Here is a 20600-nt window from a genome sequence, read left to right as displayed (position 1 = left end):
CTCTGTAATTTAGAATTTTGGCAAGCATGGTACGGGGACTTGCCCCAGGGACAGGTGGTTTCGGTGGGACCCTGTGGGCTCTCTCTACCGCAAATACTTTTGTCAGTGCTGCGTCACCAAAGGTCTCAAGGAGCCAGCTTTCAACATACTCCGTGGGATTCCTCCCCTCAGTTTTTTCAGGGATACCCACTATACGGATGTTATTTCTTCTGGACCTATTCTCCAGATCCTCATTTTTTGCAGCTAGCTCCAATATTGTTTGAGCAAACTTCCTCTCCGCTTTCTGCAGCTGCACTATATGATCTTCCGCAGTACTCACTCTCTCCTCTACAACCCCCACACGTTTGTCAATCTTCTGCAGGGCTGCATTTATCTGGGCTGTGTCACCCTTGACCTCCTGTATCTGCTGGGTGAGGGATTGTTTGCATGAGGACACCAGCACGAAAACGTCTCTGAGGGTGGGCTCTGCTCCTGGCACCATATCTTCAGATCCCCCTACTACCACCACCATGCTGCTAATCCTGCTCCCCTGCTGTACCTCTTGCTCTTCTGCTGGGCTCTCCTCCTCCTCTTCGGTGTCAGCTCCGGCTTCCTTCTCTGCGGCCTCCACTCTAGCAAACTGCTGGAGTTAGTTAGTTAGTAAGTCAGTAAGTAAGGCTGAAAAAAGACATTTGTCCATCCAGTTCAGCCTATATTCCATCATAATAAATCCCCAGATCTACGTCCTTCTACAGAACCTAATAATTGTATGATACAATATTGTTCTGCTCCAGGAAGACATCCAGGCCTCTCTTGAACCCCTCGACTGAGTTCGCCATCACCACCTCCTCAGGCAAGCAATTCCAGATTCTCACCGCCCTAACAGTAAAGAATCTTCTTCTATGTTGGTGGAAAAACCTTCTCTCCTCCAGACGCAAAGAATGCCCCCTTGTGCCCGTCACCTTCTTTGGTATAAACAGATCCTCAGCGAGATATTTGTATTGTCCCCTTATATACTTATACATGGTTATTAGATCGCCCCTCAGTCGTCTTTTTTCTAGACTAAATAATCCTAATTTCGCTAATCTATCTGGGTATTGTAGTTCTCCCATCCCCTTTATTAATTTTGTTGCCCTCCTTTGTACTCTCTCTAGTTCCATTATATCCTTCCTGAGCACCGGTGCCCAAAACTGGACACAGTACTCCATGTGCGGTCTAACTAGGGATTTGTACAGAGGCAGTATAATGCTCTCATCATGTGTATCCAGACCTCTTTTAATGCACCCCATGATCCTGTTTGCCTTGGCAGCTGCTGCCTGGCACTGGCTGCTCCAGGTAAGTTTATCATTAACTAGGATCCCCAAGTCCTTCTCCCTGTCAGATTTACCCAGTGGTTTCCCGTTCAGTGTGTAATGGTGACATTGATTCCTTCTTCCCATGTGTATAACCTTACATTTATCATTGTTAAACCTCATCTGCCACCTTTCAGCCCAAGTTTCCAACTTATCCAGATCCATCTGTAGCAGAATACTATCTTCTCTTGTATTAACTGCTTTACATAGTTTTGTATCATCTGCAAATATCGATATTTTACTGTGTAAACCTTCTACCAGATCATTAATGAATATGTTGAAGACAACAGGTCCCAATACCGACCCCTGCGGTACCCCACTGGTCACAGCGACCCAGTTAGAGACTATACCATTTATAACCACCCTCTGCTTTCTATCACTAAGCCAGTTACTAACCCATTTACACACATTTTCCCCCAGACCAAGCATTCTCATTTTGTGTACCAACCTCTTGTGCGGCACGGTATCAAACGCTTTGGAAAAATCGAGATATACCACGTCCAATGACTCACTGTGGTCCAGCCTATAGCTTACCTCTTCATAAAAACTGATTAGATTGGTTTGACAGGAGCGATTTCTCATAAACCCATGCTGATATGGAGTTAAACAGTTATTCTCATTGAGATAATCCAGAATAACATCCCTCAGAAACCCTTCAAATATTTTACCAACAATAGAGGTTAGACTTAAAGGCCTATAATTTCCAGGTTCACTTTTAGAGCCTTTTTTGAATATTGGCACCACATTTGCTATGCGCCAATCCTGCGGAACAGACCCTGTCGCTATAGAGTCCCTAAAAATAAGAAATAATGGTTTATCTATTACATTACTTAGTTCTCTTAGTACATGTGGGTGTATGTCATCCGGACCCGGAGATTTATCCATTTTAATCTTATTTAGCCGGTTTCGCACCTCTTCTTGGGTTAGATTGGTGACCCTTAATATAGGGTTTTCCTTAATATAGAGCTTTGCCGCCACAGTCATACGCTTCTGGCATGCAGCGTTCTCCTTATCCGCCTTCTCCCTGGCGTCGGCGCCATCTTGGCCGGTCCCTGCATCGCCAGCTCCGGCGTCCTTTTGCCTCCTCCTGGTCATATTTACTGACCCCGGGGCCGCCGCTGTACACCGCCGCACTCCCGGGACTCTCCAGCAGCCGGTGAGCACCGCAAATCGCCGCTCAGCTGCGGCTTATAAGGATAATGCTAAAATCAGTAGCGGGAGCGCTCTGCCGCGCGTCCGCTCACATGGACATTCAGGCCACGCCCCTGTTTATGTCATCTTTCAGGATACATCGGGGGCTTATCTACAGCATTACAGAATGCTGTAGATAAGCCCCTGATGCCGGTGGGCTTAGCTCATCTTCGATTTTGGAGGTGACAGGTTCCCTTTAACATCAGCATAAAAACTGTGCATACATAAAGAAGGGAACTTTGGTGAAAAATACATGACACACAGCAGTATCCACCTATAATGCAGATTGTGATCCCGACCTCCCCAAAAGGCTGGGTTCACACTGCGTTAGTGTGACCCGTTTAACGGACGTTACACCGCGGCATAACCCGGTGTAACGTAGTCCGTTAACGCCGCCATTACTTTCTATGGCGGACGCATCGCTAGCGCACGCCCACAATGGGCGTGCGCTAGCGATGTGCCGTCATTGAGTGACGGACCTGAGACGCGGGCTGCAGCGTTTCCGGGTCTGTCACTGCTAGCACAGATGGAGCTAGCAGATGCTCCATCTGCGCTTGCGCTGTGCCAACGTCGGCACTTGCGTTAGCGCAGTCCGTTTAACGTATATGTTGAACAAACTGCACTAACGCAGTGTGAACTTAGCCTAACATGTGCCTGACCTCACAAATGCTCTTCTGGATGAAGAAGCAAAAATTCCCAAAGACGCCTCAAAAATCTTGTAGAAACCCTTTCCGAAGAGCGGGAGTCGGTATATATCTGCAGAGGGGCCGACTCCATAATAATGTCTATGGATGGGAGGTGAGAGAAGCTCTTGGAGGTGGATGTGTAGATAATTTTCTTTACTTACTTTGTCATGATTTGTTTTTTCTCGAATTCTGGCTTCTTCTCACCAATCGACCTGAAACAGAATATTCATCATTTTTCATTTATTCTTTCCAGTGATTAAAATATTGGAAAAAGCAAAGCCGTCTCCTGTGACTCAAGAAGACGCTTCACACAGAATTTTATAATTATGACCAGAAGAGACAAAATCTTACCTTAATTTTGCCAGCGATTTCGCGGTGATCTCTAGATGGACAAAAAAGTGAATTTGTAACTACTGACGGCATTGTACATGTTGTACAGAGGGTGACAGTTTAGTTAATTTTTACATTTTTGCAGGATTTCTTTAGGTACAAATATATGGAATGTGGCCTGTTTTTGGATTGGGGCCTTATGTTTTTCTTTAGGCGATAAACTGGTGCCACAGCGTCATCGTGTGCGGATCACAGATTATGCTAAATTAATTGTCAAGGTAATAAAATAAAAACTAATCTTGCACCATCATTCTCAGTTTCGAACAGCAACAAAGCGAAAAATAAACCGGAATCAGCAAAAACTTCCCGACAGGAGGAAAGACATGCATTATTACCATGCTCAGCGTACTACAAGTCCCATCATGCTCTTTTTACCCTCTGACCCTGTATAACCACAGTAGTGTACCTTCCTGCAGATGCCTTTCGTTGCCGTTCAGCCGACCCCCACAGTGGAAAGCGGGTGTCCCCATGATTTGTGAAAATCCACCAAAAAAAGATGAACCTGCAGGCGTCCGAAGACGTTGGATAGGAGATATAATCCCACTGCTCTGCAAATCTGTTTTTTTGGGGTCTCCCTCCTATTTATCCCCCATCCTTGCTTCCTCCCCAAAGTCCTTAGCTTTACGGTCTCTTTGCCTGTATTTAATATTTTCTTTCAGTTTCTCCGCAGATCTTTTTGGGGTCTTGGGACCCTTTTCTGTTTCAGGGAGATTCAGAATTTACAGAGCCCCCCAAGACTCCTATCCTCCTGACCTGGCCTTACTTTTCAAGGGTCTGCACTGCTCCCGTGCCGAGCGTACCGTGTTAAAGGGTATCCCCACTTATCAGGACCGCAGCTATTCTAGCACTAAAATTTTTTCCAAGCTATTATGTCCTTTTCCAGGAAAAATCCCCCCAGTCAGCCACCTATAACATTGGTTACTTTGTTAGTGCTGGGATAAACATCTGCCATGTGGTCAGTCGGGCTCCCTCTGCATCCAATGCCATAACCCCCTGCCTGCCCAGGACCCCTCTCCCTCAAATAGGTCTGATCTTTGACACAGGTGATGGGTAACTTGCTTAGTCCGGATGCTTGTTTGCTCCCTTTGCTCAGTCCGGATCCCGGGGAGGACACGTCTGACTCGGACTCTAATTCAGAATTTAAGCTGGTCTCAGCCATGGAGGACCTTATTCAGGCAGTGAGGCACCCTCCCAAGTCAAAGATGAGAGTCTCTCCTTCCAAGAAAACAATTTCCTTACGCAACAGGTTGTCTGTCTTAATGATGAAGACTTTGACGATCTGGCTAAAGAATGAAATCACTGGGATGGACCAGTGACCTTCTTAAAAGAGGTTTGAGGCCTTCTTCCTCTTTGCAGAAGAATTGGTTACCAAATGGGCTCCTTCAGTCAACCTCAAGTCTATCTAGAGACCCTTTCTGATGCGGCGTCCTTCAACAACCTATAAAAGATGGACTCCCTCTCAAAAGCCGCCTTTTCAGCAGAAGAATCGGCCTTCTGTCCTGCCTTCGTGGAGTTCTGGGCCAGCAATGCCTGAGCTAAGCAACTCCACCAGGAGTTAAATTCTGGGGTTCCTCAGCAGGAACTTCTTGTAATGTCTTTTTTAGAGGCTTTTTTGTGCAGCTCAGGATGCAAACTCCGGTCACCAATATTGTGGTACTTTTGCATTTCACTTAGATCCTGGTCTACAGACCTGGCATCCACACTGGGCTCTCCTTCAGAGGGAATAAGATCTTCAGGAGACTTAGAGGACATAATCTAGGGCAGAGGTGTCAAACTGCATTCCTCGAGGGCCGCAAACAGGTCATGTTTTCAGGATTTCCTTGTATTGCACAAGGTGCTGGAATCATTCTGTGCAGGTGATTAAATTATCACCTGTGCAATACAAGGAAATCCTGAAAACATTACCTGTTTGCGGCCCTCGAGGAATGCAGTTTGACACCTCTGATCTAGGGTATTACTGGGAGCAATAACAGGATTTTTGGCTGCTTACCGTAAAATCTGTTTCTTGAAGCCTCCATTGGGGGACACAGGAACCATGGGTGTATGCTGCTGCCACTAGGAGGCTGACACTATGCAAATAAATAAGTTAGCTCCTCCTCTGCAGTGTACACCCCACCGACTGGCATTATACTCTTCAGTTAGTGAGAAAGCAGTAGGAGAAAAGAACAAGGTTAAAAACCATAACCACAAACTTGAGAACTGTAAATGTGAGAACAGTCATAGAACAGATAACAACAGAAACATTGGGAGGGAGCTGTGTCCCCCAATGGAGGCTTCAAGAAACAGATTTTACGGTAAGCAACCAAAAATCCTGTTTTCTTTATCGCCTCTCATTGGGGGACACAGGAACCATGGGACATCCCAAAGCAGTCCCACCGGTGGGAAAAATAGACTTCCATCAGGTCAGAGGACTCACCACTGCCGCCTGAAATGATCCTTCTGCCTAGGCTGGCGTCCGCCGAAGCGTAGGTATGGACCTTGTAAAATTTGGCGAACGTGTGGATGGAAGACCAAGTTGCCGCTTTGCAAAGCTGTAGGGCGGAAGCCCTGTGGTGCACCGCCCAGGAGGCGCCAACTGCCCGGGTAGAGTGAGCCTTAATCCCAGGAGGGGGCACTCTGTTCTTGACCCGGTAAACCTCCAAAATTGCCATTCTGATCCAGCGAGCAATAGTCGCTTTAGAAGCCGGTTGGCCTCTGCGCGTGCCATCAGGAATGACGAAAAAAGAATCCGTCTTCCGGAAAGTGGACGTTCTGTCCAGATAGATCCTCACTGCCCTGACAAGGTCCAGCTTGTTCAACGATCGCTCCAGAGGATGAGTCGGAGCTGGACAAAAGGAAGGTAGAACGATGTCCTCGTTGAAGTGGAAGGTGGAAACCACCTTAGGAAGAAAAGAAGGTGGGGGCCGGAAGACCACCTTGTCCTGGTGAATGACCAAAAACGGAGGACGGCAAAACAGGGCCGCCAGCTCGGAAACGCGGCGAATGGATGTGATGGCCACAAGAAAGGCCACCTTCCAAGATAAAACTGATAGGGAGATTCCTCTAAGAGGTTCAAAGGGAGAAACCCTAAGAACGTCCAGTACCAGGTTTAAGTCCCATGCCTCCACTGGGGCCCTGTACGGCGGGACAGCGTGGGCTACCCCTTAAAAGAAGGTCTTAACCTGTGGCCGAGAGGCCAAGGTCTTCTGAAAGAGGATGGAAAGCGCAGAGACCTGACCCTTCAGGGAGCTAAGAGCCAGGCCCGAATCCAGTCCTGCCTGAAGGAAGGCCAAAAGAGAAGGCAGGGAAAAAACCATAGGCAGAACGCGGTTGGACTCGCACCAACGGAAGTAAGCCTTCCAGGTGCGGTAGTAGATCCTGGAAGACGAAGGCTTCCGAGCCTGAATCATGGTGTGAATCACCCGGTCCGAAAGGCCGGACGCTCTTAGAACCGCGGTCTCAACAGCCACGCCGTTAAACTGAGCGACCGAGAATTCGGGTGGCAGATCGGACCCTGGGACAGCAGATCGGGCCTGTCTGGAAGGCGCCAGGGAGCGCCCGCGAGAAGGTTGACGAGCTCCGCGAACCAAGCTCTCCTGGGCCAATCCGTGGCGATCAGGATGACAGGCACCCCTTCCGCTTTGATCTTCTTCAACAGTTTGGGAAGTAATGGAAAGGGTGGGAACAGGTAGGGCAGCTCGAACTGTGACCAAGGAATGGCCAGAGCATCGACGCCCACTGCGAGAGGATCGCGGGACCTGGAGACGAACTGCGGAACCTTCCTGTTGATTCGAGACGCCATGAGATCCACGTCCGGAGTCCCCCATCGAAGACAAATCTGATGGAAGACCTCCGGATTAAAGGACCATTCCCCTGCCGCGAGGCCCTCGCGGCTGAGGAAGTCGGCGGCCCAGTTGTCCACGCTGGGGATATGCACCGCAGATATCACCGGAACCGTTGCCTCTGCCCAAAGGAGGATCTTGGATACCTCGGCAAGGGCCAAGGAGCTCCGGGTCCCCCTCTGATGGTTGACATATGCCACAGCCGTGGCGTTGTCCGTCTGGATCCGGACTGGAAGGCCCCTGAGGATCCTTTCCCAGTGGAGGAGGGACAGAAAAATGGCCCGAATTTCGAGGACATTGATTGGCAGAGAGGACTCCTGCGACGGCCAACGGCCCTGAACCGTCAGGTGGTAAAAACCGCACCCCAGCCGATCAGGCTGGCGTCCGTTGTCACCACCTGCCAGTGAACTGGAAGGAAGGACCTGCCCTGGGAGATGAGAGGTGACGTCAGCCACCAGTTGAGGGACCGCTTGACCCGAGAAGAGAGTCTGATCGGCCGATCTAGGGAGAAGACAGACCTGTCCCACTGAGACAAATTGGCTTGCTGAAGGGGCCGTGAATGAAATTGGGCGAAGGGAATCGCTTCCAATGTAGCTACCATGCTCCCCAGAATCTTCATGGCCGAACGGAGGGAGGGAGGCCGAGGACCCTGGAGCAAGCGTATGTCTCGACAAAGAGTGGATCTCTTGTCTTTGGGAAGGAGGACTCTGGTCTGACGAGTGTCGAAAAGCATGCCCAGAAAGATGATGCGCTGAGAAGGAATAAGGCAGGACTTCTTCCGGTTGACCAGCCACCCGAAACGGGCTAAGGTGTCGAGAACAATGGACAGGCTTTCGTGGGCCTAAGCAAAGGACAGAGCCTTGATGAGGATGTCGTCGAGATATGGAAATAGGACCAAGCCTCTGACTCTCAAGATGGCCATCAGCGCCGCCATGATCTTCGTGAACACCCTTGGCGCGGTTGCGAGACCGAACGGCAGGGCGACGAACTGAAAATGATCTCGTTGCACTGCAAAGCGCAGGAAACGGTGATGTCCGGGAAATATCGGGACATGGAGGTAGGCGTCCTGGATATCTATTGAGCATAGAAATTCCTGAGCCTCCATGGAAGCAATTATTGAACAAAGGGATTCCATCCTGAAGTGTCTCAGGCGAACTCTCCTGTTCAGCAATTTGAGGTCCAGAATGGGGCGAACCTTGCCGTCTTTTTTCGGTACCACAAAAAGATTCGCGTAGAAACCCGTGAACCGTTCTTTTTCTGGGACGGGAACGATTAACCCGGATTTGAGCAGAGAAGTGATGGCTGTGAAGAAGCCCGGAACTAGAGCGGGATCTCTTGGAGGACGGGATTGGAAGAAACGATCCCGGGGTAGGGAAGCGAACTCTATTTTGTATCCCGAGGATACAACTTCCCTGACCCATGCATCCTCTACTGCGGAAATCCAGACGTCCCTGAAAAGGAGAAGACGGCCGCCCAACCTGGGAGTTGGGCTGGAGTCTTGCCAAGGGTCATGCCGAGGTGGATCTTCCAGTCCTGGGCCTGGAGGATCTCCCCTGGGAGTAGCGAGGACGCCAGGACGGAGTGGGCCTAACGGACACCGCCTTCTTCTCTTGACGTGCCTGTGGCCTCTGTTGCTGCTGGGAAAAGGAGTTTGACGCAGCGAAGCGACGAAAAGGCCGAAAGGAGCGAAATTGCCGTCTAGGAGGAGGGCGATGAGGCTTAGCCTGGGGGAGAAGGGAACTTGTACCCCCGGTGGGGTCCTTAATGATTTGGTCCAGCTGGGAACCAAAGAGACGAGAGCCCTGGAAGGGCAGACTAGTGAGGGACTTCTTAGAGGATAAGTCCGCCTGCCAGGCCTTGAGCCAAACGGTCCGGCGGATGGCAACGGCATTGCTGGAAGCCTGAGCCGCACAAGACGCGACATCCAGGGAGGCGGAGACCAGGTATTCACCAGCGTGGGAAATCTGGTTGGCAAGTTCTGCTAATTGCGCGGGAGGCGCCCCGTCCAGGATACCTCGCCGTAGATCCTTGGCCCATTTTGAGATGGATTTTGAGGCCCAAGTGGAAGCAAAAGCTGGACATAGAGCCGCTGAAGCCGCTTCAAAAGCAGATTTCGCGAAGGATTCTATAACTTTATCGTTAGAATCCTTCAGAGATGCTCCGCCGGACAGTGGAAGCACCGTGTTGGTGGACAGCCTGGAAACAGGGGGATCCACCGAGGGGGAGACCGTCCAATTGGCGGTAAGTTCTGGTGAAAAAGGATATAACACCCCCAGGCGTTTTCCCCTCTGAAAACGTCTGGTCGGATTGTCTCTCTCTCTGGACAAGATTTCCTCGAATTCAGGATGAGGAGCAAAAAATTTAGAAGGTGGTTTGGCCCGTCTAAACGAAACCGCCTGATCTGCGGGTTCCGTAGAGGGATCCTTGATGCCACAGGTTTGGTTTATTGCCCCAATGAGGTTCTAGACCGTCTCACTCATGGTGGCGATTTGGTTAGGATCCAGCTCCGAAATATCCTCCGAGGGCGCATCAGATGCCTTGCCTGACTCAGGGGAGGAGGATCGGTGGGACACCAACCGCGGGGGAGGGCCGTGCGGCGAGATGGAACGAGAAGAGGACTCAGACCGACGTTCCTGTCTGGACCTTTTGTGGCTTATCAAGGAGGGCTCGGGCGGCGGTTCCTGCGACCCGCTGGCCACTGCGGGGGTCTGCAGAGGTAACCGATCCAGCGCGGACACCAGGGTTTGAGACACCCGTGTAAAATCGGCCACCGATTGTGACAGAGAGGAGGCCCAGCCTGGGATGGGGGTATCACTCTCAGGCGGAGCAGTCGGGGGATCCTGGGCGGTGGGAATAATCGGGTTGCTGCAGGACTGACATAGCGAGGAGGACTGACCTGAGGGAAATTTGCATTTACAGGACAAACATGCAAAGTACGTGACTAAGGCAGAAGATGAAGAGGTTGGGGGGCGAGAGCGGCCCCCTTTAGAAGACATTTTGAGAGGTCCCTGAAGAAAATGCCAGTGGGTTAGGAGACAGTGGGGCAGAGGGGGGTGTCAGTCTGCAGTGCAGCTACTCACGGACCCGGTCCTGGAAGATGTCCCACTTGTCGATTGAGTGCTCTGAGGAGCTGTATTCAGCGCAGATAGTGCTGTGCCCACAGAAGATACGTGCGAAGGTGCGGGTGCGCTTGCGAGAGCTGGTGCTGCTGCAGGTACAAAGCGGTGCGCACACCAGACGAGTGTTCCAGGAGGAAGGGGGCGAAGCCAGACGCAGGGGCGCCGGTAGGCAGGGCACAGTAAGTTGGGCGGGAAAAAGCCTGCCCTCAGAACCGGAAGTGAGGGAGCCGAAAACCGGAAGTAGGCCCCGACTGAAGCTGGGGCCTAAATTAGGAGCCGGCGGCCGAGGAAAGGAGCCGCGGCGCCGGAATAGAGCGCCCTAAGGGAGAGCTAGCAGCGCGGTCGCCTACCAGGCTGCGCCACTGAAGGGCGCTCAGAGAATGACCTCCTGCGGCGCCAGAGCAGAGCGCCGCAGGGAGAAGCGGCGCGACAGCCTGCAGGGCTGCCGCGCTGTGGATGATGCCCCATGAAAAACCGCAGCGCCGAGTAGTGCGCCGCAGGGGGAAACGTATGGCAGCCCAAAGTGCAGACATATAGAAGAACGGCGCAGCAGCCTGTAAGGGCCCCGCGCCGGAAAGAAGGCAGAGGGCCACCGTATCTGAATAGGGGGATGAGGTGCTGACTGGGGGGAAGAAAGCGCGCCTACGGATGTCGCAGCGCGACAACAATACCGGCCGCGTCACTGTATGGACGCAGGCGATGACAGGTATGAAAGGTTCGCCGTCTGGGAGCCCCTAACAAGACGCCCACTTATAAAAGATGTGGGATGGGATGGGGGAAATACTCACCTAAAACATCCCACGCCGATACTAACCTGACAGGAAAGGTATGAGACGTCCAGGGAGCTGATGGACGTCCTCGTCTCCTCCAACCGACAGGCTCTGGTGGGCGAGTCAGGACCGGACTTCTGAGCACGCTTGTGTGCTAGGATCTTGGTCCTGGTGAGGGATCTATGAGGATACGGGGTGGCAGTACACGCCGTACTCATAGTCCGCTTGTGGGAATACAGGTGTAACTGCTCACCCTGTATCCCTCCGGGAAACATGAAAAAGGAACGACGCACATTGAGGTAGAAAAGGGTCTAATGAAAGACCCGTGTCCACCTCCTACTGACACTAAGCTAAACTGAAGAGTATAATGCCAGTCGGTGGGGTGTACACTGCAGAGGAGGAGCTAACTTTTTTATTTGCATAGTGTCAGCCTCCTAGTGGCAGCAGCATACACCCATGGTTCCTGTGTCCCCCAATGAGAGGCGATAATGAAAGTACGTTACCCCAGAACTGTAGAACTTCACAGTCATTTAGGTTCTCCCAAAGGTTTCGCTCCTTTTGAGATCCTTTTTACCCACGAGTGACAAAAAGTCATCTTGAGCCTCCGATTCCAGGTAGCCCTCGTTTAAGCCTATAATTTCCTGGCACACCCCGTCCCCTGCCACAATGCCCTCCACTTCCGGATCCTCCATTGCATGAAGGTCTTCTACTCATATCACCATCTTGGATGGATTGACACCTTCTCTCTTTAAGGGAGATCTAGGTGGCTCATGTGGATACAAGTCTGAATTCATCTTCTGTCCCCAAATAGGTTCTTTCCTTCTTACCGTCCGATAGAACGAGCATTTGCCTTCATCCAAACTATCCATCTACTATATGAGTGCCCCATCTTATTTCGTAGATTTAGGCCTACTGAACTATCCATAAACTTCAGCTATAAAGAGTCATTGTCTCCACTCCACGCGGAACATTTTCAGGGATACTATTCCAACCTGTTCACGGTTTCTCAGGACACTTACGGTAGTTCAATTCCAGGATGGGTCTGACCAAACTGAACAGATTTGTGCCAGGTACGAAGATTTTGTATGACATCCCTGCATGATTGGTCTCTTCACATAGATATTACTGAGTCACACCAGTGATGTCTTCACTTTGCTTTCACCCACTTCATTTCCAGTTTCTGGCATTCCACCTTGCGACCTCAATCGTGTCCTGTCTCTGCTTCAGCACTCGCTCTTTGAGCCTCACTGCAGCATTTCCCCAAGACTTTCATGGAAGGTGGTATTTCTAGTGGCCATAACCTTCACTTGCTGGGTGTCTTAACTCTCTGCAATTTCCTGCAGGGATACTTCCCTTGTTCTCCATGAGGACAAGGTGGTCTTGCGCCCCGTGTCTTCTTTTCTTCCAAAAGTGCTCTCCACATCAAAAAACACATTGGCCTCCCTTCCTTTCGTCCATCGTCTTGTTCATACTCGGGAACCTTCCAACGTTTGACTTCTTTTTTTCTTGATCCCCGATGGGCCACGCAAGAGCACGTCAGCCTCCAAGACGACCATTGCCAAATGGATGAGGTTGGCCATTGTGATAGCCTACAAGGTGAACATAAAATTTCCGCTCATTCAGGTCTCTGCTTATTCCACAAGGACGGACGGGGGCCACCTGGGTGGTCAGGCATCAAGCCTCCACAGCTCAGGCAAGTATAGCTGCCACCTGGGCCTACATCCACACCTCTGTCATATTCTACAAAACTTTAGTCGACGCCAGCTTAGGACATATGGCAATGGTGGCTGCTGTCTATTAGACAATCCACATGCTCTTAGTGTCTTCTCCCACCTACTGGAAATGTCTCATGACACTGGGTCGAGCAATATCTGTTATGTGCGGTCTCTCCCCTGGATAGAACAAACGTGCATACTTTATTACCCAAAACTGGGGCTTTAGACCCAGAAATTGGGCTCAACAGGGCCTGGTCCTGAAAGGAGCACATGTTATGCTTCATTTACTGTCCACGGTTCTCTTGCAGAAAGCCAAACACAGCGTTTGTCTCCTTCCAGATATGAATAGGTGATACCTTACCATCTTGAGAATATTGCTTTAAGGAGTCAGTCTTTTCCAAAGTATAATCTGAAATAAAGACAGGAGAGACTTACCCGTAGACAGCCTGCGACTGAGATCTCTATTTGACCACGCAGGCCACATAAACTGAAACAGATCGGATTCCACTTTGGTATCACTTTCTGATGTTTGCGGCTTCTCTAGAACTATCAGATTTGGCGTCTCATTACCATTTACCCTAAAATATACAAGTACAATCAATGCGATGACACATTATCCATTTCAGGAGAGCTACCAGGTATCAGTGACTGTATGAGCAGTTGTGATTTAAAGGGGTTATCCCATCTACCTCTGTAGTGACCTAGGTAAGGAGTGGACACATGTAGAGGTAACGCACAACCATGCCACTAACCCGAACTGTGCATCCCCAGCAGAGCACTGCACCCTACGAACATAGTTAGTAGGCAGAAGTGCGAGAATAAATGAGATAACCCCTTCTAAAACTCATCACAATTCTCACCCATTCAAAAAAAATTGTCGTAAGAACATTTGTAAGGACTGTATTGAGGTGGTAGGTGACAGCCGTGGTTACCATGAATTTATGAATATTTTGATGCAAGCTTATTGCTAAAGTCACCCCCTTAGTCTAGAAGACACATACAGATAACCAAATATCATGCAAAAGCTTATAGTCTTAAACTTGAGGACAATCATGTGGTATTTTCAGGTCAGCGTAGGATCAGGGCTTTAGAAACCCAAGAACAGAGCTCTGCAGGTCCATCATTAATGATGCAGACATGAACAAGCTCGGCCTCATTGTCTATGGGATTGCCAGAAGTTGCCAGTCCCATTAACAATGAATGGAGCGAAGTACATGGATGCGCACCTCCAATCCATTCAGGATTGCATGGCTGCAAACTCAATTATTGGGCTTGAAAAGGAGTCACTGGAGGTCCTTAGATGTTTGACCCCCAGAAATCAGCAAGTTATGAACTATGCTCTGGATGGGGGTAGTTCATTCTTTTGAGAATAAGCATTGAATGTGGACGTTTATAATACATGGCCTACAGATACTTTATTCTATAGCTAACTCCATGGCCTTACCTTTCCGGAATAGGTTCATAGGAAGGTGTCATTCCTGTATGAGATTGTGTATATTTCCTGTAAGACAAGTTGGATGATTAAGGCTACTTTTTCACACTAGCGTCGTATGACGCACGTCGCAATGCGTCGTTTTGCAGAAAAAAACGCATCCTGCAAAGTTGTCTGCAGGATGCGTTTTTTTCTCCATAGGCTTGTATTAGCAACGCATTTCCACACGTCGCAACCGTCGTGCGACACTTGCGTCGTGTTGTGGCGGACCGTCGGCACCAAAAAACGTTGCATGTAACGTTTTTTGGTGTGTTGTGTCTGCCATTTCCGACCGCGCATGCGCGGCCAGAACGCCGCCCCCTCATTCACGGAGCTCACAATGGGGCACCGGATGCATTGTAAAACTGCATCCGCTGCCCCCGTTGTGCTGCGCTTTCACAGCATGCGTCGGTATTTCGCCACGACGCATTGAGTCGTGCGTCGCTAGTGTAAAAGTAGCCTAATGCAGTCAGTTCAGCAAAGTAAAAGTCCATTAGGACCTCTCAGTCCACACACGGACCAACTGAAGCAGATGTGCTAATGCACTTGTTTTATGCAGTAATCTGGTCCGTTTTATGGAGCAGAATAGTGCATTCAATAGGAGACAACAGCTAAGGAGCCGTTCACATCTGCAATTCATGGACATGATTAGGCAATTTTTTTCGGACATGACTAGGCCACAATAATAGGAGATGTCTGTAGCGAGCAATCACTAAAGAAAACATTTGTACAGTACGAAGCAAAATACCATACCTGATATCAGCAATTGTATTTCCTGCAATTTCTGTGGATAAAAAGTAAACAAATTACTAAAAAATGTTACAACACAGCAAATGTAAAAAATTGATAAAAAAATATAGAGACTGGATGTACCTTTGTGCAGCTTTTGTGCTAAATCCGATTTGCCGCACACAGGACGGAGGAAGGGGTCAGGACTGCTCATGATCTTGAATTTGGGACTGTCTGAATGACGCTTGTCTGATGGAGATGTTGCACCAACACAAATTTGATGTTCTTTGCTCACAGAGTCGGATGCTTTTTCTTTCGGGCTTTGTGCAGACGTGGCACATTTGCTGGGCTGAATTTCTGCATCCCTGAAAAATAAAGCTACAGACTTACAGACTTGGTGAGGGTCACAACAGCAAGAAAGATAACGCGGCAGGACTAGTAAAGCAGACAAGGCACTTCACATTTTTGCTGCGTACAGCAGCACACTAGACAAATTACACAAATTAAAAAGGGACAATTTTTTTTGTTACCTAAATACATGAATTTGGGGCAAAATAAATATTTTTTTATAATTTTTTTTTTTTTCAATTTTGCTTTTACAGACTCATTGTTTCCTTGCACATTCAACTTTGTGTAAATCTTTTTATTGAAACAAATTGCATGAAAATATTCATTACAGATCAAATCATCGTCAGACAAATATGTGTTTAAACAACTTTCGCCGTAAGCACTTTTGAACAATAAAATGCGTTATGGTTTGAAGTAACTTGAGTGGTAAAAATTCTTTCTATCATCCTTGGTGTGAGCACATGGAGTCGGTTAAGATTTAAGAGCTGGAACAGCTATATTATAACATCATGTAATAACTTCAAAATAGCTTAAACTTTATTTATGTTTAAGAAGAATTAGAGAAGAAGAGAGAAGAGAGAAGGGGGAAAGAGGGGGGGGAACAAGGGAAGGGGGGGATTGGGTTCCTGGTTTCCCATCTGCGATCAACTATGTCCCATCCAAGATATCAAATCCGGAGTCGCACATTCAACTTTGATGTAGTCCTGTGGATATAAATCAGCGGGAAAAGGACAAATAAAAAGATACAAATTCTCCCATCATTCAATTTCAATAAGCTCCCTTATGGATTCTCAGTTAACGCATTCTCAGCACAGGGGCTATTGAAGGTAAATTTTTAAAGAATCCTAATTGCAAAAATTATTTCTAGCCAATAATTGTAGGAAATCCCTTCAACTTGGGGTGACCAGTAAAAAAGGCTTTCACATGAACCTTAATGTAAAACTAATAAAGTTCGAGAAAATAAGTTAATCGAGCACCAAATGCTCAAGTGCTCAGTAGTCGAATCGAGCAGGCCAGACACTTGGATGGGCTAGACTCGAGTACCTAGTATAACAGAAGTCAATGAAAAACTAGAGCATCTCTGACTCTCAGGTGGGAACAGTTGTTGCCTTCTCACTAAGCTGCTTGCCTAGTGTCCTGTAGCCCATCCCAGCCATGCTTAGGTCTACAATTTTGCCCCTGCTGTCCTTAGACAGCTCTTTGGTCTTGGCCATGGTGGAGAGGTTGGAATGTGATTGTGTGGACAGGTGTCTTTCATACAGTTAACAAGGTCAAACAGGAGCAATTCATACAGGTTATAAGTGCAGAGTGTACCTACGATAAAAATTGCAGACCTCTCCATTCTCTGTAGATGGGAAAACTTGCAAAATCGGCAGTATATCAAATACTTATTTTCCCCGCTGTATATGTAAGAAAATAATAGAGGTAGGTTTCATACACATTCTGTAAAAATTATGAATGAGGGCATCATACAAACCCTGAATAAATTAAAAGCAAGGGACGACTGACGACCCTCTAAAAATTTGGAGCAAGGGCCGATTGATGATCCTGTTGATATGGTGGAGGAGGAGGACATGAAAAAGAAGAAACCATGACCCATATAACCTTTCTTGGGTGGGAAGGGGAGCATGGGAACACAACACACAAAATATCGTAGTTACTTACCGATAACGGTATTTCTCTGAACCCATGACGGCACTAACGAGAGAGAGAGGGATCCGCCCTCAGGGACAGGAAACCCACAGGTTAAAAAGGCGGGACCTCTCCTCCACCTCAGTTGGTTTACAGAGCCTTGCAAGGAATTTCTGCTGTAACTTAATTGGTTATTTTTACACAACAAAATATAACTGTATAACTTATATAAGCTCCTCTATATATATATATATATATATATATATATATATATATATATATATATATATATATATATAGTCATGGGTTCAGAGAAATACCGTTATCGGTAAGTAACTACGATATTCTCTTACCCCATGACGGCACTAACGAGAGAATTTCAAAGAATGAAAATTTTAGGGTGGGACTACTGCCTCAAGAACTCTCCTACCAAAAGTTAAGTCTGAGGGAGAAGATAGATTAAGCTGATAGTGCTTGAAGAATGTAGAGGGGGAAGACCAAGTGGCTGCTCTACATATCTGATCTATTGATGCTCCACCACGTTCAGCCCAAGAGGTTGCCACCGACCTGGTTGAATGAGCCTTAATTGTGTCCGGAGCTTGTTCTCCGGAAGAGGTATATGACATCTTGATGGCATCTCTTACCCACCTCGCCAACGTGGCTTTCGATGCCTTGTGACCCTTATTTGGTCCCTGAAAGCAGACAAACAGAGCCCTCCCTTTCCTACACTCCCTTGTGGCTGATAGATAGTGTGTTAGACATCTCTTTACATCTAGAGTGTGTAGAGCCTCCTCTTTTTTGTTTTTTGGATTGGGGCAAAAAGATGGTAACGCTATCTCTTGAGATCTGTGGAATTTTGACGCCACTTTGGGAAGGTAAGAAGGGTCAGTTTTAAGGATTACTCTGTCATCTAATATTTGGGTTAGAGGTGGGTAGGCTGATAAGGCCTGCAGATCACTAATCCTGCGAGCTGAGGTTAGGGCCACCAATAAACAGGTTTTCCAAGATATTATTTTTAGTGAAGCCTGAGATAAAGGTTCGAACGGCGCTTTAGTTAGTGCTGAAAGGACTAAGTTCAGGTCCCAGGGAGGAGCGGTGAGATGTATAACTGGTCTGGACCTAGTAGATGCTCTAATAAATCTTTTTACCCAGTGATTCCCCGCCAAATCCTGGTTGTAAAGGGCACCCAATGCTGCAATCTGAACCTTCAGAGTGTTTGTTGCTAGGCCTTTCTCTAAACCTTTTTGAAGAAATTCTAAGATTTCCTGAATTGGCATCTGATTTGATAGGATAACTCCTGACGTGGAGAGGAACTTTTTCCAGACTTTGCCATAGGCTCTGGTAGTTATAGGTTTTCTACTGGCCAGCAGGGTAGAAATTAGATTTGAAGAAAACCCCCTTTTTGTTAATAGTTCCCTTTCAAAAGCCAGGCCGTCATGTGCAAACTTTTTATTTGAGGGTGATTCACTGGCCCTTGATGCAGAAGGTCTGGGATATCTGGGAGTACCCATGGATCCGCTATGGACATTAGGCGTAGCCATGGGAACCATACTCTTTTCGGCCAGAACGGAGCTATCAGTATCACTTTGGCTCTGTCTTCCCTGATTTTCTTCAAGACTAAGGGAATTAGAGCTATCGGAGGAAACACATAAGCTAGATGGAATTTCCATGGAATTAACAACGCGTCTATAGCCACTGGACTCCCCCGAGGATCTATCGAGCAGAAGGCCTCCGTTTTCCGATTTTGATTGTTTGCAAATAGATCTATATCCGGGGCCCCCCAAAGATCCACTATGCGTTTGAATATACTTGTATTTAACTCCCATTCCCCCTGTTTTAATTGGGTTCTGCTTAGAAAATCTGCAGTTTGATTTTCTGACCCTTTTATGTGAAGGGCTGTCAGGGAGGACAAGTTGGCTTCTGCTTGTGACATGATGAAATTTGTCACTTTCATTAGGGATTGAGACCTCGTCCCTCCCTGATGGTTTAAATATGCTACTACCACCCTGTTGTCCGTCAGTACTCTCACGTGGTGGGAACGGAGGGAAGTTAAAAAATGATTGATGGCGTACTGAACTGCTAAAAGCTCCTTCATGTTTGAAGTAAGGTCTTTTTCTTCTACTGACCAAGGACCTTGGGCAATTTGCCTGTTTAGGTGGGCCCCCCACCCCCAAGGGCTTGCGTCTGTGGTCAGGATTATCGAGACCGGCCATACCCATGGAACCCCCCTCCTGAGATTGGACGGGTCTGTCCACCAAGCTAAGGAAGTTTTTGTCCGAGAGGATATTTTTAATTGCTTTTCTAAATTTCCTCCTGCGTGGGATACCACCTCTAGTATTTCCCACTGGAGATCTCTCGAGTGGCTCTGAGCCCACTGTACCGCTGGGATACAGGATGTCATCGACCCCAGTATGGACATGGCTCTCCTTAGAGAGATCAGAGGAGAGATACTCAACTGATTCACTAGATGTATCATGTTGGATACTTTTTCTTCCGGCAGACGACACTCTTGCTTTGTTGAGTCTATTACTATCCCCAAGTACAACTGTACTTGAGATGGGATAAGCCTGGATTTTTCCAGGTTCAAAAACCATCCTAGATTCGATAGGGCTATCATCACTCTGTTTAGTTGCTGGCTGCAATGTAGAGAGGAACTGCCCATCACTAGGAGGTCGTCCAGATAAGGCACAATCAATATGTTTTGTTCCCTTATATGGGCCATTACTTCCGCCATTAATTTTGTGAATACTCTCGGGGCAATGGCTAGACCAAACGGAAGAGCCCTGTATTGGTAATGTTTCAGTTCCCCTTGTATCATTACTGCAACCCTGAGATATTTCCAGAAATCCGGATGGATTGGCACATGATAGTATGCGTCCTTTAAGTCTATAACAGTCATGAAACAAGACGGGATAAGGGATCTGACACATGATTTTATTGTCTCCATTTTGAATTTTTCTATTACCAGGTATCTGTTTAGTTGTTTCAAATTTATAATTACTCTGAAAGTTCCATCCGGTTTTGTTCGAAGAAAGAGCGGAGAATAAAACCCCCTCGTCTCTTCCTGTTGTGGAACTTCCTGTAAGACTTTCTTCTCCAGAAGACTGAGAACTTCTCTCTGGATGCTCAGCTGCTCGATCTCTGACTTTCTTCGTGGTGTGACCACAAACTGATTGTGTGGCATTGTGTGAAAGCTTAGTTTTAGGCCCGTCTTCATGATGTTTAGAGTCCAGGCACTTCCAGAAATTTTTTCCCAGGTTGGCAGAAAGTGGGTCAGTCTCCCTCCTACCCGGGGCACACCCTCATTGTGGCTGTTTTTTATTATCCGGCTTGTTGAACATGAAACCTCCTCTTTTGAATTTTCTGTCTTCCCACCCCTCCTTTTGATTTTTTGGTG

At 47.9% G+C, this 20600-nt stretch overlaps 1 protein-coding gene across 1 annotated transcript in view; it reads right to left on the bottom strand.

The window, feature by feature from the left end:
- The window catches only part of TDRD12 (tudor domain containing 12), an 83241-nt gene that overhangs the window by 38547 nt on the left and 24094 nt on the right, over positions 1 to 20600 (bottom strand). Inside the window, exons 13-16 of the mRNA XM_069738429.1 lie at positions 15368 to 15588; positions 15248 to 15278; positions 14468 to 14524; positions 13459 to 13601 (exon numbers count right to left, since the gene is read on the bottom strand). Coding sequence (XP_069594530.1) covers positions 13459 to 13601; positions 14468 to 14524; positions 15248 to 15278; positions 15368 to 15588 — 452 coding nt within the window. The remainder of the gene's footprint in view (positions 1 to 13458; positions 13602 to 14467; positions 14525 to 15247; positions 15279 to 15367; positions 15589 to 20600) is intronic.

Source organism: Ranitomeya imitator, chromosome 9, assembly GCF_032444005.1.
Source record: "Ranitomeya imitator isolate aRanImi1 chromosome 9, aRanImi1.pri, whole genome shotgun sequence".
NCBI classification, from domain to species: Eukaryota; Metazoa; Chordata; class Amphibia; order Anura; family Dendrobatidae; genus Ranitomeya; species Ranitomeya imitator.
This window is presented reverse-complemented; position numbering and strand designations above follow the sequence as displayed.